The 27,303-nt window shown below is 41.1% G+C and overlaps 1 protein-coding gene across 5 annotated transcripts in view; it reads right to left on the bottom strand.

Moving 5' to 3' along the window:
* The window catches only part of GMDS (GDP-mannose 4,6-dehydratase), a 425,916-nt gene that overhangs the window by 149,067 nt on the left and 249,546 nt on the right, over positions 1-27,303 (bottom strand). The window contains exons 9-10 of one of the 5 annotated variants that reach the window (XM_080377831.1): positions 13,777-13,867; positions 12,982-13,143 (exon numbers count right to left, since the gene is read on the bottom strand). The exons of 3 other annotated variants lie outside the window; for them this stretch is intronic. In XM_080377831.1, the coding sequence (XP_080233957.1) occupies positions 13,109-13,143; positions 13,777-13,867 (126 nt within the window). In that variant the 3' untranslated portion in view covers positions 12,982-13,108. Of the gene's footprint in view, positions 1-12,981; positions 13,868-27,303 lie in introns of those variants that run through there. One more of the 5 variants, XM_080377830.1, reaches the window with a different exon arrangement.

The raw sequence follows: 27,303 nt of genomic DNA, 5'->3' as shown, positions 1-27,303 counted from the left end.
GTCACAGCCTAGAAAGGTGTCACTGTCCCACAGCTCACAGAACTTCCACGAAGCATGAAGAGCAACAATTCTCTCTGTGAAGTCCACTCTTGCAACAATTTGTCCTGTGAGCAACAGAATTAATGATGTCTGTCTCCTCACAGGTTTATATTTTTTTAAGGTCCTTCCCCATCTCAGTGGCTTCCTCACTCCTCCAACAGCTCCTGCTCTTCTTGTGTTCCCTAGAGCCCCTTCCCAGTCAAGAGACAGCATCTGCCAGAGCCAGGCGAGAGCATATGTGTGCCTCTCTGACCAGACAACTCCTGTTAAACAGAATGGACAACAGCAAAATTGTACTTGCCAATCCCTCAGTGAGGCATTCATTTCAGGTCTCCCTTCCCCAGCCACTGATTTTCAGACTTAAAGAAAATTAATTACCTGCGAGACTCTCATTTGAAATTGTCTAGCAGGTTCAAAAGCCCCCAGGGAAGAGGAAGGCACAGAAAAACAGTGTGATTGCCTAAGCCTTGTTTCCTTAGGAAACCAGCCTAAACACACATTCAAATGAGAAATACCAACTGTAGGCTTCCTCTGGTCTGGTCCCTTAATCAGCAAACATTAATACTTACATGGAAACAGAGGGGAGTATAAAGAAGTTAATTTCCAGGGAAGGTTTTCCCCTTAAGGTATCACTACTGTTCTTGGCCTCTTTGACTAACATCAACGTCGCTACCTGCTGAAAAAAGGTCTCGCTTACAGCACACTTAAAACAAGACAACACACTCTCAAAACGGCTGGAAAGGTAACTGGCAGATCTGGGTGAGAAATCACCATCTTGTTCCTAATAATCTTCCTGCAATGTTAACACTTTCCCGCTTCACACCAGTATGAACCCAAGCCTTTTGAAGTTGAGAGAGGGAAGCCAAAACATAACAGTGGCCCCTGGAGACACCTATCCCAGAACCACCTGTTGCTCAACGTGTAGAAAGCCCTTACCCATCTTTTAAATCCCTAGTCCACTGAAAACACATCAGAAGCTTGCAACTTAGTCCTTTAGAAGTGTCCTTTAAACATCTTAGTGGTTATTTCTAGGTTGTTCCCATGCATCTTTTTTGTTGGAGTTGTGATACCTTTGTATAAATATTTTCATATGTTTGGACCAAAGAGCATACAGCAATACAGACCACAGCGCAGAAGTTTCAGCTGGCATGTGGGAGACCGGGGTGAAGTTGTTGCTTGCAAAATGATTCCTATGGAATAGATCTGCAAAGACCCAGTTTAGAATATCCAGTGATATTGTAAAATACACTGCTGTAACGTGGGATTGAATTGGTAGGTCACTGGTCTAAGATTGGCAGTGCTGGTAGAGGTAACGATGCCTTGAACCTGTTTTTTTGACTGCCACTGAAATTAGTATGCTCCTGCAAACATTTGATTTAAATAAAACAATTTTTTTTTTCTGTGATAAAATATTTCGTCAGAAAAATCCCAAACCAATCTAGTAACTGGAAATCGTAACACAAGGCAATGCCTTCTCACTCTAGGGGTAAGGGTAACACTTCTTCAGCACTCCCATGCTCCCCAGGGCAGCGTTAGAGGAAAAAGTCCAAGATGCAATTTGATTCTGCCGGGGCTGAGTGCTGTACCAGTAGCAGACCACTCTGCTAGCTCCAAATTTAAATTACTATTTAAATAAATTACAGAAACTGAAAATAAACCTTAGAAGTTAGAGATTAACATCATCTTATCAGGTAACGAGGAAAAGCATGTGCCATTTTTGCCCTAATAGGAATGCACCCGTCACATTACTCAGTTTTAACGCACACAGAAACCAGAAACAGATTTGCCATCAAATGCCCTTTCTGAACCAACCAAAATAATACTCTTCTTTCACTGACATGAAATGATGGGAGGAGGGATGATTTGAAGTGGGGCCAGGGAAAAGGGAGTCATTAAAGTCCTTGTATAAACTCATGTTTTTTCACTGAACTTTGTAAATTTCATCTTCTTTCTCCCATAAATTTCTATTGACTCTACTTGTAAACCCCTCATTTCCACTGCAGCCATGCTTTAATTTAGAATGGAAGACACCTGAATTACATAAATCTCGAATATAAAGTAACATTTTATGTGCAAAGTAAGAGCTGTCATGAAAAAGGTAATGAAGAAGAATAGCTCATACAGAGGGCTCTAATGCTATCCAGCTGCTGCTATATGGCACTCACTGATAAGACTTTGTTTTAACTTTACAATAGAGAAAGTTTGGGAAAGGTTAAAAATCAAAATACAGGAAGTAAAACTCTTTATACTTCATCTGTTACATTTCCTCTTAAATAGCATTTATTTTCTTACATAATTTAGTTTTCCACAAAGAACATGTATGCGTGCCTTTTGCTCTCGTTTAATATAAAGAGAAGCAACATTTTAAGTTGTGCTTTTTAGGTGCGTGTTTTTAGGCAGCATTCCTATTTTTTCGGGAGGCTTAAAGGAAAGGATTGTGGAAGAATGGAGTGACACAAAACCTCCAGAGTTACAAACAGCATAGTGCGATTCAGAGTTATATTTTTGAGATACTCTAATCACAGGAACACTGTGACACTGCTACCATCCTGTATCTTCCATTACGTTTTGGAAAGGGGCTAGTTCATTCCAAATTAAAAAGTGCTAGGAATGTACAAGTAAAGTGCTATTATAATGCTTATTACTTTTCACTTGTTTAGACAATAATCACTGGAAACTTGTTGTTGAAAGGTGTTTTACCAATAACTGTTGACAATTACATTCACGAACCAATTTTGCCACGGAGCTATAAAAATAAATTTGAAAATTATGCCTGAAAGATAAGCACAGATATTAAAAGGTGATAATAAGAATAAACCTGGCCTTCCAGTTTTACAAATGAAACACTTCCTTTTCATGTTAAGGTGCAAATGCGGTAATATAGTGCCCAGCCACAAAAACTAGGATGACCTCGATTAGAACGGGACTGGAAACAAAAGTGAAACTGACTAAATTATTTTTCTTTCCAAGAGGGGAAAACCAGCAAAAACTGTAAAAAAAGCCCCTAGAGACAACTTGTAGTGTTAGTATTTCAGTGACCAAATTATGAATAGTTGACACTTTGAAATATGTCTAAAATTAACCATCTCTTCAAGTAGCTTAACCTATGTTGCAGTAATAGATATTCCTTCCCCCCTATTTTTGTTTTATTTATTTAGAACCCCAATAAGAGAGGCCAGAGGAGGCAGGTATCCATCCTATGAATCAAAACCAATGCAGGCTGATGGCAATTACCATAGAGCAATGAGAAGCTTCATTATTCCCTTGCAGCGCACGTGCGGTATCTCATTAGAGTTAAATACGTAGGCTGCAGGAGAGCAGACCCCCAAGGAACAGAGCAAACGACACTCAAAAATGGTTAGCATGCAAACCCCTTCACACACTGCGACCATTTACTGGTAAGCCAAACTAACCTGTTGATACTATCCTTTCAAGCATTTTTATTAACCTTGATGACAGTCAAGACATATTTCCAAATACTGAAGCTGACATCAATAATCTCTGAATACTAACATCTCCCTGGGGAGGAGTGGGAAAAGCGCTGTTGTAAAGACTCTTAATGGTAAACCTCTGCTAGCAATTATTTCAAGAGACAATGAACATTCGGCAAAAAAAAAGCTGAGGCAGCCTTGTTGAGGCAGCTTAATGGTATAGGAGCCAAAGAGTTAAAGTGAAGCTGCGAAGTTGTGCAGACCGCTGAAACCTTCCTGTTGGGAGTTCCTTTCAGAAGGAGTGGGAAAGGAACAGTATTAATAGCTATTGCTGGGCTGCACTTTCCCACAGGTCTGGACAGGATCTCCACATCGGCTTTTGCCTTTTTGAAAGGAAGACCTGAAACGACTGCAGACGTTGCAAACCTCTGGGCCTCACAAGGAGGAAACAGGAGGACCTGAAAGACAAACCAAGGGCTGTGCCACACATTATGACTGCCCACGGCTGAATGGCCACAGAGGAGAAAAAGGGGGGGCAGGGGGAAGAGAGAGGAACAGTAAGGAAGAGAAGAAGGCAGCAAGCAAGCAACAGCAGCACTGATGTCAACAACAGGTTGGTGTCACTTGGAGGCCGCTCACACAAACCCACTTGTCCCCTGAGGAACCTGGAGAAACTTTCTGTCCCAGCAGGAAGCTTGCTGGTACAGGAAAGGATTAAAAACCCCAAGAACCCACAAAACAAACAAACCCCCTCTAAACAAATAAATAAAATTGCTCAAGTTTGTTGTGAATCACCTCATTTTGCACACTTTAGTCAAGACTGTTGTCCTCAAAGAGTTTTACTTCTGCGAGGCAAGAAAAGACAAACTGTGTCTTCTTTATTATCAGGTAGGAGGATACTGCTAAAAACTGTAGACACCTGCCAAGTGTACAGGGATTTACTTCAGTCATGCTGACAGCAGAGTTGCTTTGCCTTGATTGCTGCTTACACGACCACCCCTCCAGTTAACTTAAGCCGAGTTAGCGCTGCCAACCTGCAACGCAGCACAAGCTGCCAGAAGCAACTGAATTATCAAAGACCAACGCATCCTGCTCTGCTACAAGCAGCAGTCAAACTTTCAAGTCATTCCCTGATCTCTGCCATTGCTGATCAACCTGGGTATAAAGAACCATACTTGAGACTTTTTGAAAAAGGCCAGGAATTTTTTCAGTACTAGACATACATAACTTCAGTTAGCTTTTGATTCATAAGTTTCTCATGACTACATAAATTTGGCTCAGCCTGCATTCTTCCTCTTAAACTCAAGGATTATTAAATCCTCTTTGGCCTACATGTGAAAAATTACACTTCTCATACATATGAAAAGGCATTTGCTTTTCCACCCAAGTAGATCATCCTCCGTAAGTCGAACAACAAATCTTTGGTGATGCAAAACGCCAGATGGACTGGAGTCAACAGGACGGCAGGACAGAGCAGAGCAGTTTCTTTTTCAAACTTCTCAAATAATGGGGGCTTAGCTGCAGAAATTACTTGCTTTGAAGATTGGATGTGAGACAGTATGAGGGACTACCACACTACTTGACTAAACATTTTGAAAGCTCTTTGCTGTGTCCCAATATGAAATAATGTTCCCACCTCTGCCCTCAAACCTTGCAAATGAATCTTTCCTCCAGCCAGATCTTGTGCTAAGCACCTCCTTCTGCAAACACAAAGACTATTGTGTAGTGAGTCCTGCTGAGAAAAAAACCTGGTGTCTAGTTTAGGTGATCATCTAAAACACAACACGGGAGACTACACAATTAATAAAATCTGCATCAGATGTACTGTGCATCAGTATATGAAACCACATTAATCATCAACCATGGTTTTAAGTGAATCTTCAAAATTTTGGCTAAAACTTTCCCTAAGAGCAAGGTCTTTACAGATTACCAAGGAGAGCTTATTCAAGAGAGGACTATCCAGTAACGAAAATCTGATTGGGAGCAGGGGCAGGGAAAGAAAGGATTTTGTCACAATCATTAAATGCAGACATTTCTATCCATATTGCTTTTAAATGTAAAACAATGCAGAAAAAAATATTACAAAGCTACTTTTCTATTGCAACTTTAGATTTTCCTTACATTCCACTTCAAGGAAGAGTTGAGGACATTGTATCATGATTACATTCACTTTTGAGATTCAAGAGGAACAGCCTAAGGATGTTTATTTTAAACAGTAAAACGTTGAGTAAAGTAAAATGAAGTCACTGTAATGATTAGCGGGCTTCTTTTTCTCTTTAACACACAGAAGATTTAGTTTTGCTTGGTATTCTGATGTCTATGAGTAAGCAATCATTCTACCTATTACTATTATGTTAACAACTGTAAACCACCTACAATTACTAGCATGATCCCTAACCTCTGAGAGGTGGTAATCCAGTATTGGTTGTTAGCTGTCAAATTTATTTCCCTTTGGTGAAATATACCCTGGATTTAATTACCAGTCATTCTTGATACTTTATGGAGTTGAGCTCAAGTACTGTGGCTCTGACATTTAACCCATGACCCTTAAATATTTACCAGCTTTACTGGTTGTGTACAATTATCCCTTCAAGTATATCTCAGATCCATCATTCTGCCCATGACTTACTACTCCAGTCATTCTAAATCAGATACATCTTCTCCCTCCCAATGAAAGAGGAATGTTTAATTTCCACTCTAAAACATTTAAAAAAAAATACTGTTGTACTTAATTGTGCTGTGCGGTCAGCATCTGCTAACGGCACTTTTACTGTGTTAAAGGATGACTTGCATCATAGGGACAATAAACTCAGTTGTGTGCAATGTTTATTAACAGGAGCATCAAACAAGATTTCTGTTACAGATTATGGGCTCAGTGTTCCTCTCTGGTAACAAGAGTGGAGTGCAGGGTGAAGAACAACAACCCTCTGACATGCTTAAATGATGACACTGAGCCCACACAAGTTTTTCCATGAGGTCAAGTTCCCATGGGTGAGAAGATGACAGTACCAGGGAGTAGCCATACTTCAAACAGCACAAATAACTTCTCAGATTTAATGCTTCTTCAAGTTGCAAAAACTCCTCCAGATGCTTCTCTGTAGCAGATAGGGAAGAGGCAGCTGAAGGCCCTAGAAAAGCCACCCATGCAGGGGGAAAGGGTAACATGCATTCTCCCAGAGGCAAAGTCCACCTGCAAGGACTCCAGGGTTGGACGCTGATACCTATGGCCACCGAAGCTTCCCCATTCTGTGCAGAGCTGGAGAGAGAAATCAGAGGAGTAAAATCTTGTGCAACATGCTGGGTATGCTGTGCTTCCCCCAAAAGGTTTTTGAGAGTTAGTACAACATGATCTTTACTTTAGCTGATAGGGATAGCAAGTCACTAAATCTAAAAACTTTCCTTCACAGAGGCAGCTAGCAAACTTTCCTCTCTGCTGCCAGTGCTGCTACAGCCCAATCTAAATGTAAAGAACCTGCTGAACGGCACAGGAAAATACTGCTCAGCTGTAAACGGGCATTTTTAAAACGTAGCACATAGTAGTTTACAGTGTTTGCATATGTATGTGCACATACCTAGCTCTGCAAACAGGGTCCAAGACTGAAAAGATTTACAATTACCCTTCATTTTACTCAGCATGAGTTGTCACCTCGAGGGGAATGCTCACATGGTGCAGCACTAAGCATATATGCAAGCCTTTGTAGGAGCAGAGCCACTGACAGACATAAGGTGATTAGTAAATAGTGTTCAGCAGACGTATTAACTTCAGAATATTCCTTAACACAGTTAATCAGCAACCTGGCTAAAGACTGTGCAACCTAACCTCATTCCTTCCCCTCCAAAATCCAAGACACTGTGCAAAACATGGATTAAAAAGTTTGCAAGTTAAATATTTATTTGCATGTAGTTAACTTACTTCCAAAAGTGTTTAATTTGCAGGTAATTTGCACTCTATACAACGTATTTTTAAAAAGCACAGTAGTCTAGATACTGCCTTTAAAATTGCATATTACTTGTACACATTACCTCAAAATCCAAAGCATTTTAATACATTTTTTTTAATCTCATAGATAAATAAATATATAAAGCTCACTTCTAATAGGCACATTAAATGCCTCATGGCCCTCAGACAGACACATATACCCCCCCCCCCCCCCCCCCAAAGGAAGACAAAGATGATTATTCATCATCACTGGAACATACCAGAGAATTCAAACTTGGATATTCTCTGTTGAGAGTGACTATTCATTTCTCCCTTCAGCTATTCCTAAAACCCACAGTAAAGTTTAAAAAAACTGTAGAACAAGATGACTCTTACCCTACTGAATTAATATAATTTCCTTAAAGCTATATATAAAGAAGGGAACTCCACTGTATTTGATAGTGTGAAGAACAGAAATACTAGGACTCTGATAAAATATACATGCTGTGTGTACCTTTTCAGAGGTATTTTAAGGTATTATTCTGGGATTTGATCCTGCATTCAATAGTTTAGGAAGTAGGAAAGGACATAGTGGTTTCATGTATATAGTTAGGAAACTGCAAGTATTTATAGGGTCAAGTCCTTCAGCTGAATCAGACCTCCTGCAAATGCTAGCATAAGCCTCACTCTGAGAGCATAGGATGGAGACCTAGACAAGACCATGAAAATGCTAGAAAAAGAATACTGTATTTTATTTCCCCAAGCAATTCTTTTCACTCATCTCAATGGCAGTTGGGCAACAAGATCAGCAGACAAAACCCCACAGTAAATATGGCACCCTGCTGGAGGAGCACAGCACGGCTCAAGTGAATCTGTCCACTCTTCCTGCTATGCACAGAGTAACTTCAGTGTAAGACATGGTTCATTATAATTACAATTGCACTATGCACTTCAGAACTTAAAAAATATTAATCTGGTTGCACTTCACACTATCATCATTACACAAGCTTCATCATTTAGATGACACTTCAAATCTCTGGGAAAACCTAAAGTAAGAATAAAAAGAATTAACTTACTTCTTTTAGACTTCTCTGACTTTAACTAGAAACACTGGCTTCTCTTGAGATAAAAAAACCAACTTCAATTCATATGGCATACGTCAATCAAATGCATGTTTATGAGCATGAGTTATAAAGCATTAAAATAAAGACAAAAGGAATGTAATCCTTCATCATCAGCTTCTAAAGTTGTTAGTGGGCAATGACATCTGTGACATTATTACCTGTGGGGGAAAAGTAAGAAGCATACCCAAAGTGCACACATAACATGCTGTTATACATAACTTGAGCAAATTAAAAACAAAGAAGAAAACTAACTAAAATACTTTTTGTACTGGTAAAGAATTATCTTTTTAGAGATACAGCACTATGAGAAGCTGAACCTTATAATACCTGATCAATGTGACATATCTGATTTTAAGAAATCAGTAGTATCCAACTTACACAATGATCACAGAATACAGGATAATTCAGACTGTAATGGACCTCTGGAGCTCATTTAATCCCAATATCCTCCTTGCTTCTGATTTCTGTTGGCTCTTTTGAAACTATACGCTACATGAATCTTCTGGCTTGCATTGCACACTTAGCAGGATAATTTACAATGTGACAAAGTCTATCTGGAAGTCTAAGAGATGCTTCAGACACAGGAACAGTTTCTGACAATGTATGCACTGTTTTTTCTGCAATTTATGAACGCTATATATGTTTCTTTATGGAACTACTCACATTCAAAACCATGTTCCAATATTTCTCCCCACCTCCCTGCCCAATGTGGGCACAATCTAATTTATTACTGTAGAAGAATGAATTATTGCCAACCATCTTGCACAAGGGTAGCTCCCAGAATACATGACTTCTATTTGCCAAGGTTATAGTGGCTTTCAACACACTACAACACAGGCATTTCTGAGATAACATAGCTGATCAGGCAATAGTCTCCATCCCAGTTCTGCATGAGACTTAAGCATCAATATGAGGAAAAACCCTGATGACCTGCGGAGCATTTGCAATGCCTAAGTGACCCACTGCTGAAAGCACACAAAAATCACGTCCCTTATCAAAGGCAGCAGAAACTATCTATCAACTGATCTGCTTTTGGTTCACTTTATCCTTGCTTAAGACACAGGTAAAATTCACCAGTTCTGCAAATCATTTTGCATTTCTACAGTAAGAGAGTGCATGAATAGGTGTAATATAAGCAATTCTCCAGGATACGAGAGAAGTGTTTTAAAGAGTTAAATAATAAAAAAATCTCTCAAATAGACATCAGTTTGTCCATAAATTCCTGTAAATGATGCTCCTAAATCCCCATATCTATAGCTGTGTGTTCAAACTTCAATGATAAAAATGTAAACCATACTATGTTTTGTTCTTTACAGCTGGAAGAAATTCTTGACTGAAAGCAAAAAGTAAACATTATAGCAAGGCTTCACTCTGAATAGCACACAGAGCAATAGCTCTGCAACTGAACAGTGTCCACGTTAATTTCAGTGATATATTAATTAACCCTTCTGACATCTAAATGAATTATTTCATGGTGATCAAAAGCATGCAAGAAAGCATGGAGTCTCCAACAGAGATACACTTTGAATAGCCCTTCATTCTAACATTAAGGAGATTGACAACTGAGGGGCTCTTACCTCTTTTTATTTATCTCAGAGATGAAGCCAACTCTGAAGCAATCACAGTCCTACACAGTATCTTGAGTGACACAGAGATGCCAAGAAAAACACACAAATCTACTCAAACCTCATTAAGAGTAAGCATATTAAAGGCAAACCAAGATCTGCAAACCCAGTAGAAACACACAGCTGTGCTGCAAAAACTACAGAATTGATTAGAGACAAAAGCAGCCTCTCATTCTAGCATTACAAAACCCAGCACAGTTAGAAGCACACCTCATCCTTCCCCACCTCCCATCTAACCTGATCCATAAGGAAACCACTGTCCTAGCTTTCATAGGTACACCTGAATCCCTCAGCTGTTGCTTGTATATCTTAACTAGCTCATCAAGTTCTGCCAACCATCTGTTCTACCCTGATCACCTGAGCTACAAAATCAGAACAGGGGCAACTCCCCTTCACATGTCATTCCTCTTTCCTTCTTCTTTTAGTAGGAATACTGTAGGATACACAGACAACCTCTAGAACAGTCTAAGCAGGAGTTAAACTAATGGCACTTTTGAAGGTGAAAAGCTTACAAGAAATGAAGCAACAGAAAAGATAGCACGTGAGAAACCTGTCAATGTAGTTACAAGGAGTGGAGAAATCATGAGTGAGGAAATGTCCTGTTTGTCTTCAACCAATTTAAACCAGTTTGTTCTCCCACTACTTTCAGTGCAACCTATGATGCCACAGGATCCGGCAGGGAAGCACAGATAAAAAAATAATTTCAGAGCTGCATTGAAAGAGAAATGAAAAAGAGGAGAGAGTGACCTCAGCTGCTCCACAGTGCAGTTCATCTTATGGTCATCACCACTGCTGTTATTGTATATTAGCCAGCAAAACTGAAATGTGAGTTCTGCCTGTTTAGCCTCCAAAGTCACTTGATGTATTGAAACTACAAAAGGCCAGAGGACACCATCTACAACCACATCTTCTAATGATCAGTTTTACAAACCTGCACTGGCATCTGGAACACCTAACCATGTTTTGGAAGAGGTTATCAGGCAGAGTACAGGTGTGGAGATCAAAGCTGCATACTAAATGTAACACAATACAACACCATTCAGCTTTTCACCACAAAGGTATTACTGCCATCTTGATGTTTCAGTTCTATTGCATTCTCCACACTGCAAATGACTCCAGTGGTTTCAGATACCAGAGGGCAGCCCTACCCATCCTGTGCTTCCCCACCCCCCCAAGCCCCAAAACAATAACCCAGTCAACGAACACAAGTAGAGCACCGAGAAATAGTTTTGGAATTGATGCTGCTGGTACAAATGGACTGTTTTATAATCCATTGCAAAATCTGTTGTCTCCAAGACATCATAAGGAAATACCCAAAGAATTCTCACATCTTCCAGCATATCCTTATCTGCCAAACAGAGCAGTAATTATTTTCCGGTCGTATTGAATTCAGTTTTCTAAATGACCATTAAAAGGCTCTGATGCCACAGAATCTGGCTGAAATGACAGATTATTACAAGGTCACTAAACAGCTCGTCGTGAACTTCCTGACATTTTATAAACTAGACTGCCTTCACATACTGTGACACATGAGTGATTGCAAAACTCCTTTCAACAAAGAACTTTTCAAGGCCTTTTGACTTTTGTATTAGAAGAGCTTGGAGGGTGTCAGTGTTCCCTGAAAAATACAAGGTTTAGTTTTTCACAATGAGGAAGCTGAATCTTAAAAAGTTTTTGTCCCTACTGAAAAACCTTTGAATATAAAGTGGAACTGGCTAGAATCTCCTGTAAGTGATCCCTGGATGAAGACATAACACATAATGCATTTCTTCTTAACCTTTCCACCCTCCACTCTGTGCTTGCTAAATTCTTCCGAATCAAGTCAGACAAATGACAGCAAATGCACTTTCATGCACTTCCAGCTGTATCATAAATGAAGAATGTCTGTCAAAATTCAATATGTACAGTGGTAAGGATGTTTATGTGTTAAAAGTGTTCTCCATGTTAAATAAAGGAGGAACCACTGTAAAGCTGAAATGTTGTCTCTGAGTGTCATACCATCAGCTAGGCTGATAATGGCCCAAAACATGACGACTCACTAAAAAGTTATACTTTTTTTCTTTTTCCAGTACTACCCCCACACCAAATTTGGATCTGTCCATGTTTTCTGTCTTCACCATAGATAACAGGATCCTGACATGGTGAAATGCCCTTTTTAAAATGCCCCTCTGTCACTATGAAAATAGAAGAAATAACATTTCAAACCTATACCTATGTGTTAAGTGATACTTTCATCTTGGTCAGTTTTCAATTAATTTACAATACTGTTTTGTTTATCGGAGTGGGCGCTGAGCCAAGCCCTCAGCGCATCTGATGAGCCTCACAATAACCCCAAATGCACCTGTTAATTTTGCCTCTGGGTAAACAGTTGAAAACTCCTCAGCTATTTCCTCAAGTTGGGTGGAAACAAAGAAACATGAGATTAAAAAAAAAGAGGGGGGGGCTAGATTAGGGAATTGGAGATGCATTAATTTAAGAAAGGAACAGGGTCAAACTAGGGGCTAGGAGGCTAATAAGCACAGAGCACACAGCAAGAAAGCTCACAGCAGGGTAAGAGTTCACTTAATTTATTCAAGCGATCTATTCCAGACGCAGTAAATGATACATTATTGGATCCAGACCTGCAACTGCTTACTAAGACCAACCTCACTTAAGTGTCATTACCCTCCCCTTTAGAAATATTGCTATTACCCAAACCTGTTCACAGTGAGGGCTTTACTCAGCTGGCAATCCACTAACTTTTGTTCTTTATGATGCTCCCCCTAATTCCCCCTCTCTGCTATGGGAATTAGGCATAACAACCACCATGCTAACCGCAGAACACCCAAGTTGATCCAACTCTATGAGATTTTTAGTACTTTATTACACCGAAAACCAATCCCATGGATAGCAGACTATAAACAACAGCAAATGCTGTATCAAGCAAGCAGTAAGTGGTTAAAGACCTAGAGATTTACTAGGGGGTTTCAATCAATCAAAGTCTCCTTCGTACAAATTAGAGAAACCTGAAAAAGAAAGCAGAGAAACACTTGTCATGGAAAATTTTAAAGGAACTACAATTTTATGTCTTTCTCTTTGAACAAAAGAAAGGGCAGATGGTTTTACTGTAACAGATTGCCTTTCTTTTTTTTTTTTTTCCTTGCTGGATTATGATTAATGCATTTATTAAGCAAGAACAAAACGAAGCAATTTTATGATAGCCAACCTTTTCAGTAGCTGGCTGTTGATATCCTTAAGAATATCAAGTCATCCAGCAGCTAGGTTACACAAGAATTCAGAATACATTAGAACAGTTCAGCACAGGCAGAAAGTGTAGGGACTGTGAAGTGCATGGAAGGAATAAATCTTGGCTTAGCGGGACTTTCTTCTGTCCTTGGAAACCTGCTAAGGTCACACATTAAAGATTACTTCTAATGACCTGTCTTCCTGTCCCTGAGAGAAAACTGGCCCTTCTGGTTATCCTGGGAGGGGCTCTAAGAGGAGATGACCTACGTGCCCCTGCAGCTCTTGCTCTGTTGCTTGGGCAGCCTCTCAAGATGGACGGCACTCAACAAAGAGAAGATCATAACCCACCACTGCATCACGGAGGGAGGCTATGGTGCATATTGGGCTGTGCTTACACATTACACCGTGTTTACCTGTGCTTGCTTCTGCCTGTCTGCTTAGATGGCACCCGATGAGATTCCACAGCACGGTGAAGTCCCTCTGTTTTAACTCATTCTTTCCATACTGCTGGGGCAATAATGTTCAAAATGGTCTCATCAGCCACAAAAAAGATAACTGCTGCAAAACTCACAAAGTTCCTTCTGTCCTCCCTAGGCCAAAATTAAGTAACACTTAGCTTGACACCAAACACAAAACAGCTGGAATAGCGGGGAACTACTGAAAGTTTCGTTTGTTAAAAAGTTAATTGACTGAAACTCATATATTCAGCCATTTGCTTCCCATGTTTGTTAATTTCCCACGCTTAATAGCTTTTGCAAGGTCCTTTGCATTTCTCACTGGGGGCAATCAGTTCTTTATCTCTGGAAATTAGCACCTTTGGAAAGAAAACAATAGTAACAGGCTGCTCACCAGAAGCCTTTAGTGTGGGTGTGTTATGTATCTTTCAGATTCAGTGACCAATTTGCAGAACTGATCGCAAGGCTAATGATGGTGTCAGCCACTATTCTAATTTATCTATAGCAGAAGACCAAGGGCTCTTCATAATGCTTAAAAGAACACAGTAAACCCCCTCGACTTTTTGGTCAACTTTTTCTACAATGCAATGTTATAGATTACTCTCAAATGCTTTTGCAACAAGCAAACACAAAACAAAGTTTGGCTCACAGTGTGAACTTTCAAGAGGGTCCAGCTCTGGGTTTTTAGGTTGGGGCAGTCTAAAAGATAATTCTCAAAACAGGATTCATATCTGTCTCCGAATGTAAAAATCAGAAAAAAACAGCCTTTGGACTTTGATTTGCACACCTCTAGGTGATAGCATTAATAATTGGAGAGCTGGTGTCAATTTGCATTCCAAGCAGTACTATTCAAATTTATTATATTCAAAATATGTCACTACAAGCCTTTAAAAGGCCTCTGCAAGAGCCATAAAATATCAGAACTGCAGTTTCTAAATTTTTTTGTTGTTTGATTGTTAGTTTTGATCTTTTAGCATATAGATTTTCAGTCTTTTCTTGGAAATCTCAAGGGCTGCAAAGCGAAAAAGCTGAGATCTTGAGGTAATCATCTAGCTCCAGGAGCCAGAGCTTTAAGAAAACACTAGATATTGCAAGACCCACACTAAAATCATGAGAGCTGGAAACGCTGTGTGAGGCTTTGGTTTCCCTTTACATAAAGTACTGAGGAAAAACAGCACGTAAAAAAGGTGATTAGATCCACCAGTCAGATTTATAAATGTAAGGGGGCTTAAAATGCTCCAAATATATTAGATTGATAAAGAATATTTACTACATCTGATATATCTGTAATGTAAAAAAAAAAACCCCAGAATATCATATACATAGACTCAAACTAAAGCCATTCATTTAAAGATCCCCTGAGTTTGTATGACTCACGTAAGGAGAATTTTTAATTTGAAATTATTTTTCCCTTCTGATATCAGTGCCAACTCTCCCTGACTCCTTAACACGATTAGCAGCAGACAATGCCACCACTGTTTCCAGAGCAAGGACATAAGCTAGGAACAAGTAATATAACAAAGCTGTTCGTGGCTCTACAGTTAAAGGTTATGTCAGCATTTTCATGATAGAAACCCTGTTTCAGAGGTCACTAACTCCTCTGGAAAAGCTCACTCTGTTTAGAAACTTGGCACAGAGGGTTCCCACCATAAGACACATTCTTTCAGGAAAACTTAACTATGAGCATGTATGTCTATATATACATTTTATGTGTAGCTACAATGAGACCATAATTAAGGGTGCAGGATGGTCTCAGCTTGAAGTGGAATTCTGCTTCTTCTCTAACATTCAGACACACAGTGTGATTTAAAAATTGCTAGGTCAGGTCCAGGACTGGGACAGTTCATGGCAATGTGACCTTGATCAAAGTGTTCCTACTATACACCTTTGCTTTTTGCCTCCCATGACTTGGCTTTTTAAAATGGAACATTTATGGAACTTTTAAAAATTTACAAACAGGGCTACAGAAATGAGCCAACACTGCATGAAACTCTTGACACTGAAATCCTGGGCTAGTATCTTTATGAGTGGCCTGGAAGAGGAGCTGGGGTATTCCCTCACCAATTTCGCAGATGACACCAACCTGGGGGAAACATCTGATGTTTTTTGCTATTCAGAGGTATCATGACAAGTGGGAGGAATAGGCCAACAGGAAACTTGTAAAATTCAACAAGGTTTAGATGCAGATGGTACAGGTTAATCAACTGTTGAAGTACTGCACGGCTAGCTGGCAGTTCTGCTGAAACAGACCCTAGGTCCTGGTGGCCATTAAGGTGAACATAAGCCAGTGCTGAGCCCTGGATGTTGTTAGCCTTCAAGATTGCCAGGGCAATATTAGAACTCCTACAGCAAGTAGATCAAAGAAAGAGATAATTCCCCTTTACTCAGCACTTGTTATACTGCATCTGGAATGGTATGTCCAGTTTTGGGTCCAATAGCACGAGAAAGATGTTGAAAAACTGGAGTGAGTCCAATGGAGTGCTGCCAAGATGGTCAGCTGGAGCTGGGAGACTTTTGTGATGAGGTGAGACAGCAATAGAACAGGTTACACAGGGAGGTTTCACAATCTTCATCCTTGGAGGTTTTCAAGACCCAACTGGACAAAGCCCTGAGCAATTGGAACTGAAGTCAGTGTTAAACCTTCCCTAAGATGGAGGTTGGATTAAGACCTCCTGAGGTCCCTTTAAACCTGAATGAACATCTGACTCCACTCTGAAATACACTGGTGAGACTGGGACTTCATCATCCTGACCCAGATAACGGACATTCATGCCAAATCCAAGTTGAGGTTCTTTGGTTCGTGAAAACATCTTTCTTATTCTCCTTTTACGTTTGTCTGTAGGCTTTCCAATCATGCTCTCTAATGTGCTGCAAGGTGGTGGATGAATTAGTGTACAAGCGCTAGAGTCATCATGGCATGTGCATCCCTTTATTAATATGCGCTCTTGACAGGGAAATAACATACTCAGTAATGAGGAAGAAAGGTTATTCACACATCGCAGCTTTAAACACCTCATTTTCCTCTCTCCTAGTATCCTCTACACTCAAGTGGGTGAATCACATCAGATGACCGGTTTGGTATTTATAAATAACTTTGTGGATGATGACCTCTGTTTTTCCATCAACTAGGGAGGGAAAACAGGGAGATCAACTGATGCACCTTGCCAGTTAGGTTCGGTGTTGTGAATAATGTGCAGGTCTTTACCCTCACTGTCCCATGAATCAGCGCTTACACTGGTAGTAGTTTCACACTTGAGTATGTGTCTCTCCTCCTATCTGCTCTACCTAACTAGGGAAAAATACATGAGGCTCCTTAAGCGTGAGAGTCCTGCAGGCAGTGTTGACATGCAGATGGTTTCCCAAGGAACCTCTGGGCTGGCATGAGGCAATGGACAATGAGGCAACAGGTACATTTGGCAACAGAGCACCTGGCTGGTAGGAGTATTTAGTGTAGCACTTCTTGAGATTGAGACTGAACCTCCTGACACAACCACAGAATTACTTATTTGTATTACTGTGGCATGACCTGGCCTAGGTAGGCTACAACCCTTACCATAGTAGTTCACATAGTAGTAGTATGCTCATGAAACAAAAGGTCTCAGAGAGATGAAAACAATAGTTTTCTTCAAGTGGCAGTGCTAGAAGAAGGACGTTGGAAAACAAGCAGGACTGTCATAACAGGCAGTGGTTGCAGTACATCAGCTGTCTAACCATTGTGAAGATTCCTGTTGGCATCACAGGCTGAGATTTGAAGCACAGCAGTGATGAAATAGCTTTGAGAGTGTTTACAGTGGGCTCCTCCCAAGTTTGACCAGTAGCATGGGAGAAAGAGAGAGGTGCTTGTCTGAAAATTTAAGAAGTGGGTGCTGAATGTGGGTGTTGGAAGCTGGCTGCAGGCAGGAGTCAGCCAGTTGATAGTGAAGGAGAGATGACAGATAGAGTGACTACAAGACATGAGAGGCCTGTGAAGTGAAGACAAGTAACACTGGTTTGATGTGATAGAGGAAAAGGAGCCAGCAAAGACATGTGTGACATGCTGAAAGCAGCAACTGAGGGAAATGATGTTCCCAGAAATGTTCTGAGTGTATGTAGACAATTTTGCACATCATGTTCACCAAGCCCACAAAAGAGGATGCTGCCACCAAAGACACGAAATGGTGACAGCCTGAATGTGCTAAGCAGATGGAGAAATGAGCATCTCTTAAAGACATGATGCACAGAGACTCAGCAAAAAGTAGACGTAACCTGGTGCATCTCACTTTGTCCACCTCTTTGGCTGGAAAGCTTCTTATGTGCTTGTTCAAAGACTAGATTTCTCTTCCCCTACTGCCAGGGAGAGGATTGTAGCCTGGCCTGTCTTTTTCACAGAAACCTTCACAGCATCATTGCTTCAAAAACCTGTGTGACAGGTCCAAGCAGTTCGGTATGACAAATGCTTGAAATTCACATTTATTTTCTTGGCAGATTCGCAGTTTCCTCCTTCATGTGTGGACACTGATTTATTATTATTTAGTTGTCAGTCCATTCTGTTCACTCCATTTCTGCTTGTGTGCATGTGCGTATTTTTCTTTTATCTGACCACTGAAAAGCATCATATGCATTTAGTCTGTATCCATCTCACTGCCTGTACGTAAGAACAAATTATATTAGATCTGCTGAGATACGCTCATACACTAAAAATTTGGGACATATGCCAGAGGGTGCAGTTGGACAAACTGCTCTGGCTGTTGCTGATCTGAATGCTCAGTGCATTCCCATTCCTTTTTGGCCTAGGCCAGAACTTTCCCTCAGATTCACTGGTTAAACTTTTATTGACCAAATAGGATTCTGTTGCATTTTGAGATTTCAAAAGAAAAAGAGAAAGGTGGTCCCAGTTATTTCAACAGAACTATTCACAAGAGGTAAGACCATTGTGCATCTAAACTTCTGTACGGTTTAGGCCAAATATGTTAAGAGACAAGTGAAAGCTCAGCTCAAAGTGAACTTGGCCAGAGATGTCAAAAGCTACAAGACAGGGTTCTTCAGGTATGTAAACCACAAGCAGAAAGAGAAGGAAGATACTGGCCCACTGTTGAACGCGAGAGGTGAACTAGTTGGCAGCGACGCTGAGAAGGCAGAGGTTCTCAATGCTTCCTTCCCCTCTGCCTTCCCCGGCACTGCTGGGCCCCAGGCCCTGGGAACAAACATCCAGGTGGATGCAAACACAGACCCACCATCAGCGAAGGGAGAGTTGGTGTGGGAACTGTTACAGGAGCTCAGCCCTGACACTGTCCACCCACGGGTGTTCAGAGAGCTGGCTGACGTCCTTGCGAGGCCACTCTCCATAATGTCTGAGAATTCGTGGAGATGGTGGGACTTTCCAGAAGACTGGAAGAAAGCTAATGTCACCCCCCATCTACAAGGAGGGCTTAAAGGAGGATCCAGGATGTTGTAGGCCCCTCAGTCTTACTTCTGTCCTTGGGAAAGTTACGGAATGAATCCTCCTGGGGGCTATCACAAGTCAAGTGAAGCACGTGGTTGGGAATAGCCAGCATGGATTCACCAAGGGCAAATGGTGCTTGATAAACCTGATCGCCTTCTACAACAAAGTAACCTGCTCGGCTGATGCTGGGGGGTGAGCAGTGGACTATGTCTACCTGGGTTTCTCCAAGGGTTTTGATACAGTTTCCCACAGCCTCCTCCTAGAGACACCGATGTGTGAGGGTCTAGACAAGTGGTCGGTGCGGTGGGGGGGAAGTGTCTGGCTGCCCACACCCAGGGGCTGGTGATAATAGCTCAAACTTGGAACCCTGTCACCAGTGGGGTCCCGCAGGGGTGGGTGCTGAAGCCAACGCTGCTTAGTATCTTCACACGTGATCTGGATGATGGGATCAAGTATACCCTGATGAAGTCTGCTGATGATACCAAACTGAGTGGGGGAGTGGACACTTTGGAAAGGAGAGCCACCCTGCAGGAAGACCTGGATAGGCTGGAAGAGTGGGCTAACAGGAAAATTACAAAGTTCAACAAGGACAAGTGCAAGGTCTGGCGCCTGGGAGAACATAATCCAGCAGTGCAGCACAGGCTGGGGAGCAGCTCTGTGGAAAGGGACCGGGGGGTCCTGGTGGACACAAGCTCGATGTGAGTGAACAGCGTGCTGCTGCAGCAAGGAAAGCCAGCAGGATGCTGGGCTGCATCATCAAGGGCATCGCCAGCAGAGATAAAATTGTCATTAGCCCACTCTGCTCAGTGCTTGTCAGGCCGCACCTGGAATGCCGGGTTCAGTGTTGGTCCCTGCTGTGCAAAAAAGATGTGGACAGGCTGGAGAGGGTCCAGAGAAGGGCCACAGAGATGATCAGAGGAGCAAGAAGCCATGTGGGGAAGGGCTGAGAGAGCCGGGTTTGCTCAGCCTTGACAAAAGGCAGCTTGGGGGAGACCTTATCACCGTGTTCCAGTATTCAAAGGGTGGCTGCAAAGAGGATGGAGACTCCGTGTTTACAGGGAGTCACAAGGAAAATACAAGGGGTAATGGGTACAAGTTGCTCCTGGGGAGATTCTGATTGGACACAAGGAACATTTTTCATAATGAGAACAATCAGCCATTGGAATAATTTCCCCACGGAAGCGGTGGATTCCCCAACTTTGAACACTTTTAAGATTCGGCTGGACAGGATGTTGGGCCATCTTGTCTAGACCGTGCCTTTGCCAGGAAAGGTTGGACCAGATGATCTTTGAGGTCTTTTTCTAGCCTGATATTCTATGATTCTATGAAAATATAAGGGTTTGGCAGTGTTCATCTCAGCTGCCAGAGATTAGGAAAACAAAGACAAAACTCAAAACATAGTTAAGTTCAAATATATTGGGTATTACATATAATTAGAAGAATTAAAAAAATAATTAAATCCGTAATTTGTTTATACCAAATAGAATTAGGTAGGCCATAATTCTTACAATACATAATAATTATTATTTGTCATACTTGCAACATTACAAGAGCTTTTCCTGAAAAGAAGCTGTAAGCCACAGAGTCTCACCCAAAACTTGATCCTACTCGAACTGAAGTCTAGGACTATAGTTGTCTGTTGGTACAGGGTCAAGATGCTGATGTGCATATACAATATTTTTTTCTCTTTTCTTACCATCCACATGGAATAGAACATAGACTAGAAAATTATTTTTAAGCAGGCAGCTTTAGGAAATGACATCCCAATCCGTAGCTCCATGGTAACAGGCAGTCAAAAAGCCAAGGACTGTTACTTTGACAAATTAGGTACTATTCATTCAGATCAGCTCCGAACTGCGACCATAAATTACATACATTAATGTGTGTGTATATATACAGACATACACATATATACCCCCTAAAATTCATAATTGCTATTCTGAGGCCTTTGTAAGTTCTGGGGACTAGAATTTTCACGCAGCAGGTGTGGAATGTAACTATTACTGGGTTTTGATAGACTGAGGATGGACTGCAACCAAGTTCCAAGGGCGTGGATGGGTTAACTCTGCTAGTATTGCACCACTTAAGTGCTTAGCAGTCAGAATTACATGTTAGGTCCCCATGGAAGGTGAGGCCACAGGGTCTAACAATACACCCTCCCCTTCTGCACTATAAAGTGGGTGAGAAGCTAAGAAAACAGGCAAAGGTCTCCCAGCGGGGGAGAGGGACGAGAAGATGCCCTTGAAGACAGCTGCAGTAGTAGCAGAAAGCCAGCCAGGGAATTTGTGAATAATTTGGGACAAACTGGCGAGGAACTTTTCAGCAGAGGGTGTTGCAGGCCCTGTGGGGTGGTGGAAATAGCTGTGGCATGCCCTGAGCAATGCTTCCAAGTGGGTGTTCTGCTCCCTCCCGGCCCCGCACTGGTGGCTTGGGCAACACTATTTTCATTAGACTTTACACGGGGATGTGAGTTCCACCTTCAATGCCCGTGTATAGAAGCTATGCTAATCCAGTAAAAAGAGCACAGGCTCTCCAGGAGCCACTGTGGTCTGAAGAATGGAGGTCCTCTTAGCATCACTTAACATGAGTAGTGACACAGCAGGCTACCGTACAAGAGCACCAGAAGACAGGGCTTGTAAACAGCAAGCAGTGGCTACAAAAGCCTTGCAGGTTTAAATGGCCCATAAACCCATCTGCAAGCCACCCCAGTGTGATTTCACTTCCATCAAATAGAGGGGCAAAGGAAACTTATGAAGCAGAAGGCAAGAATTCATTCATAGTCCCAAAAGATATATTTTTTTAAATTTTTCTCCTTAACATGGCCAAATACAGAGCACAGAAACCAAAATCAGAAGAGTGACTGCACTATGGAAGGAGTACCTGCTGGCAGCAAGGACCAGGACCCAGCCGCATGGAGCACTGTGGCTGTTCAGTATTCACAGAAACATAGAATGGTTTGAGTTGGAAGGGACTTAAAAATCATCCAGTTCCAACTCCCCTGCCTTAGGCAGAGACACCTTCCACTAGACCAGGTTGCTCAAATCCCCATCCAGCCTGGCCCTGAACACTTCCAGGGATGGGGTATCCACAAATTCTCTGGACAACCTGTTCATGTGTCTCACCATCATCACAGTAAATAATTTCTTCCCTATATCTAATCTCAATCTACCCTCTTCTAGGTTAAAACCATTACCTCTTGTCCTATGGCTACAGGCCCTACTAAAATGTCTGTCCTCATCTTTCTTATAAGGTCCCCCTGGAGCCTTGTCTTCTCCAGGCTGAACAACTCCAACTCTCTCAGTCTGTCTTCACAGGAGAGGTGCTCCAGCCCCATGATCATCTTCATGAAGATGACTGATGGCGACCGTCTCAGGAGAGGAGCACTGATGGAGAAGGACCATTTCTGCCAGCACTACATGGAAGCATGTGATGTGACACAAGAATCAGGCTGGCTCCTGCACCTCCTCAATGCTGCCAACTTCTAGCAATAATTGTAATATCTGGGGGGTTTACATTTTCATCCAAAGCCCAGTTCCAGGAGCAAGTACACAAGGAACTCAGTTTTGAAAGATAAATGCATGATCTTTGAGGTTTTGTATTTGCAGAAAAAATGCCTGACACGACAGACCCTGAAGGCTTACGAACCACCAAGAAATAAGAAGACCCTAAGTGATATTATTTTTTAAATCACCTCATCTTTAAGCCAAGCTAAAGATTTTTTTGGATTCTGAAAACTTTGGTGTTTCTAGTTGCATACACATCTGAAAACAGAATTCTGCCTTGAAATAGAGTCCAATATACATGCAGAAATATGCTTTTATAAATGGGACCTCATTTTAATATCCTGTAATCCACTTCATCCTATAAGGCAATGGTAATTCTTTTCAGCACAGTTTCTTGTGTGCCTTTCAATATTTATCGGTGGTTTTTTGGCTGCCAGTCTGAGACACTAGTGTTTTAAAGAGTTTTTGCTGCTCGTGAAAATCTTTAGTCACCAGAGAGATAACACACATGTTATGGACTTACTGCTAACGTCAAAGTCATATACAACTGCCATTTTATCATACACTGTTTATTTTTTAATATTTGTACAGAAATATAAAAGAACATATTTCTAATCCAGGGCTGAGATTGTCATCCTTACTGAGACCATGGATTTGAATATCCCTGTTGAGTACAAAATGCAAAAACAGACAACATGCAGCTATAAAGCAATGTAAGCCCTTAAGCAATAATAAAACACAAAGAAAAGTACTTGAGACGTTACCCCTCATTTCTTGCAAAGTAAGCTCATATTTAAGTTCAGATGGACCAGGTTAACAATCACTATTTTTAATGTTAAAATGCCCTGGGGAAGTTATAAACTCACCAAATATGCTGTTAAACTTACTTTATATTGTGTGCAGCTGTATGGCTTCATACCAGTGACCAAACTTCCTAAATGGGCCAGTGAAGTAAAAGACGCTTTCCCTTCCCCCCTCACACCCTCCCCCCCTAACAATGACTTACTTGTCACAGGAATTTAATTTATTTTGGTAGTATGTCAGGCTACTATTCAGTTTTTACTTTCCCTACCTCTCTTACCCCATGTTTTTTTCATCTGCTAAGTTCAGGATGAAGGAACAGATAAGGCAGGAGAAGTATTAAACACGGATGACACTTTTTCCATTACAGCAGCCATTGCTATGGAACATAAAGGTCAGATTCCAACTAATTTTGAATTATGGTATATGTATCTCTTAATACGATTTATTTTATACTCACGTCAGAAGCCTTTCTCTAAAACTATCCAGCATAATCAAGTCCACTGAACTAGTTATCAAGCTAAACCCACATTTTTCCTTTTTTCTCCCCCCTGCTCCCCCCAATCAACCCTACAAGCCTGCAACATTTATTTCTTGTAGTAAATGTATTTTCCTGCAAATGATTCTGTAGCCTGCATTGGAGGTCTTAAAGGAGGAGGTCTGGCTTGCGAATTTGGATTTTGTGAACTTAACAAGGAGGCTGTTATGAAAAGGAGCTTTGGCACGCCATGGCTCATTGGCAGTGATTAATTGGCTGACATAGTTTCACATGATCCATTCTGACATTTAGACACAGACCTCACCTAGGAAATTGCAAGTGAGTATTGACACTGCATCACCAAACTTAGCATCAGACTCCTTAAGGCTATTTTAGGCTTTGTTGGCAGAAGCTGCTTCTCCTGAAGCCTCAGCTAGGATAAAAAGCCATTAATGAAATAATTACTTAAAAAAGGATTTCAAGCTGGTTAATAAATAATAAATCCATAGAGCCAGAGTAATAAGGAAAAACTGTCAGGCTGAAATGTCTTTAAGAAAACGAGGCTCTTCAGTAAAAGGGCAGAATAAATAAAATTAGCAAGATAACTGCTATCAACAGCGCAGCAAAGGGAAAATGCTCTCCCCAGTATTGTTTTTGTCCACTAACAAAATATAATTATTTTTGCTATTTATTTTTTGCACTAAATTCCTACATTTCCAAAGCTTTCAAGACACATCCAAAGCACAGAGATAAATATAGTCAGCCAGCTTCTAGCTAGGTTCAAAAGGTATGCTTTTTAGATCACTGGTCAACTGCTGCACTTCAGTTAAAACACAGAAGAAACAATGTATTTTGTTACATTTTAGTATAGCCATGTTTCATTGCAAAGAGACAGCTGTCTTACTCAAGAAGAACCCCGATTAAAACCAGATGGTTTTTTTTATAAAAGTCAACAACTTTAAATATACTATTAGTGCTTTAACTTGATTGGATTAGATGCCTGCAAAGATCATTCCATAATACATACATAATTGTTTAAAAAGTAATTCCTTGGATTTCATGGACAAGGTCAATCGGCTGCCCTGTCCTGTTGGTGACCAAACTGCTCCACAGCACACTGTTGGCACAGATGTGAAGGAGCTGGGCAACATTAAGTCACAACATGGCATCTTGTCACTAAGTAAACAGTGTTGCACGATGACATCAGAGGAAATGAAGGGATGATAAAATAAAAAGCGGCAAAAAAGTGCAACTATTCCAAGTTTGCCTCTGCAAAACCAAGCAGTAGGAACAGCTACTGTAATGATCAGTGCCTGGGGTTGAGGCAGGATCAGACTTTCAATCAAATTAGCCAAGGGGCACTAGTGCAAAGGGCATACTTTTCAGATCCACACTGACTTGATTAGCAGTTTACAGGTAAATAAGGAGGGCAACATTTGCATTAGCATTAACAGTGAATAAATAGTTTAGCTCAGGGCTACTAGTAATGCAAACCGCAAAGTTCAGGATGTTGATTCTTTACACTGTAAGTATTCCATGACAGGTTCTGTGAAATCTTTAGTATTTACTTATTTATTTTTAAGGTTAGAAAAACTTACATAGCGACATACGTACCTCAAAGCCCGGGTATTACTGAGAATGGCTTTCAGGAATACTGATCATCTGCCTTTGTTCCGGGTTTCAACTGAATCAGCATCACTGGAAATGGACTGCCTTGCTGCCACTCACACTGTTCAGCACTGTAGTCATACAAAAATGTATTCCTATGGTCCAGAAACCATTTTCAACCTACAGTCTTTGCCTAATAAAAGTCTACAGATAGAGGAAACTTATTTGCTTTAGAATACCTTTTCTTTTAAAGAGCAATATTTCATGGAAATGTATCTGTTTCAGTGCAAATATTCAGGATGGAATTTCTAGTGGGTGTGAGAAAGAGTTCAGCATCAAAATGAACGCAAGTCCCAAAGCTCCTCTCCCCCCTCTCTTAAAATGAAATTGTTGCTCTCTTGACTAGCTTTGACTCTGGTGGAGTTCTAATGGGATAACTGCACATTTGGAAAGCTAAACCCACAGAAACCAGTCCATTAAATTAGATTTAAAGCACCTCTCAGAAGAAAAGATATGGCTAACCCAGACTCTAGTCACCACTTCCATGAACTAAAACCAAAACTCCCATACAACACACAAAAATGATGTAAATCCTCATTGTCTCAAACTAGAAACCTATCATAAAAAGATGACAGCAGGCTCATACTCAGCCATGTCCTACTTACAAATGAACTATGTCTATTACAGAAAATCTGAATGCGCAAGGAGGGACTCAGGTCAGTGGAGTGGGAGCTTATGGAGCCCAGGTTCAGGCAAAGACAAAGCTGAGGACTCACAGTTCCCTCTAAGGAGAATATTACAGGCACTGCTTCTAACTTTATAGCATTCCTGTATTATACACAGACGTGAAAGTACTTGTATGATGTGTGGAGGAAGGAGATCGATCTGGAGCGTAAACAGCTATGTAAAAAGGCCGAACTAGTCTATAAAGTTTGTGAAGCCAAAAATAATCTGTCTAGTTTTATGATACAAATTCTTCCTGAAATAAAAAAACATCATGTCTTTTGCACCTGTTGGAACTTTACAATGATTAGAAATTGATTGGGATTAGAAGATACTGGAAAAAATTTAAGCATGAAAGGCAATACTCCCTAGCCAGCAAAATCTCTGCTGAGGGCTACCGTACAGGCACACAAACACGTCAGAGCTCTGTAATGTGCTCAAGCAGTAGCTAATAAATAAAAAAAGAAAATTTATGGAAATTTCTTACATGTTGTAAATCATTTTTGCATGTTGCAACTTGTTATAATTTGGGGATCTCACCAGCTATCCCCCAACTTTTTCAGGCAGAGTGTGAAAAGCAGCGTGCAGGAGAAAGTTACAAGGTCCTGTAGAAAGTAATGGGCTTTTTTTCCATTTTCCAATGCACAAGAAGGAAATAGTCTCCACTTTGTTAGTACTGAATGTAATAAGCAGTAAGGAATAGCCCAGGCTGGTTTTGGTTTGACTGCTATTGCTCTCGCCTGTCTGCCTGATGTCAGCCACACCTGCGTGCCTGAAGGCAGAAGGACAAAGCAAAATCTTAGCCAGGACTGTTCAGCTGTGGTGGGGATGGATCCCGCCATCTCCGCAATAAAAGTAACCCCCAAATCCAACCTAAACAAGACAGACAAATGGGGACAGAGGACAGGAATGTATCCGCTAAGTCTCTAGTGCAAGAGCCTGTTTTGCTG

The sequence above is a fragment of the Falco punctatus genome (assembly GCF_963210335.1).
Source record: "Falco punctatus genome assembly, chromosome: 3".
Taxonomy (NCBI): domain Eukaryota; kingdom Metazoa; phylum Chordata; class Aves; order Falconiformes; family Falconidae; genus Falco; species Falco punctatus.
The sequence above is the reverse complement of the archived record's forward strand: the minus strand, read 5'-3'. Positions and strand labels throughout refer to the sequence as shown.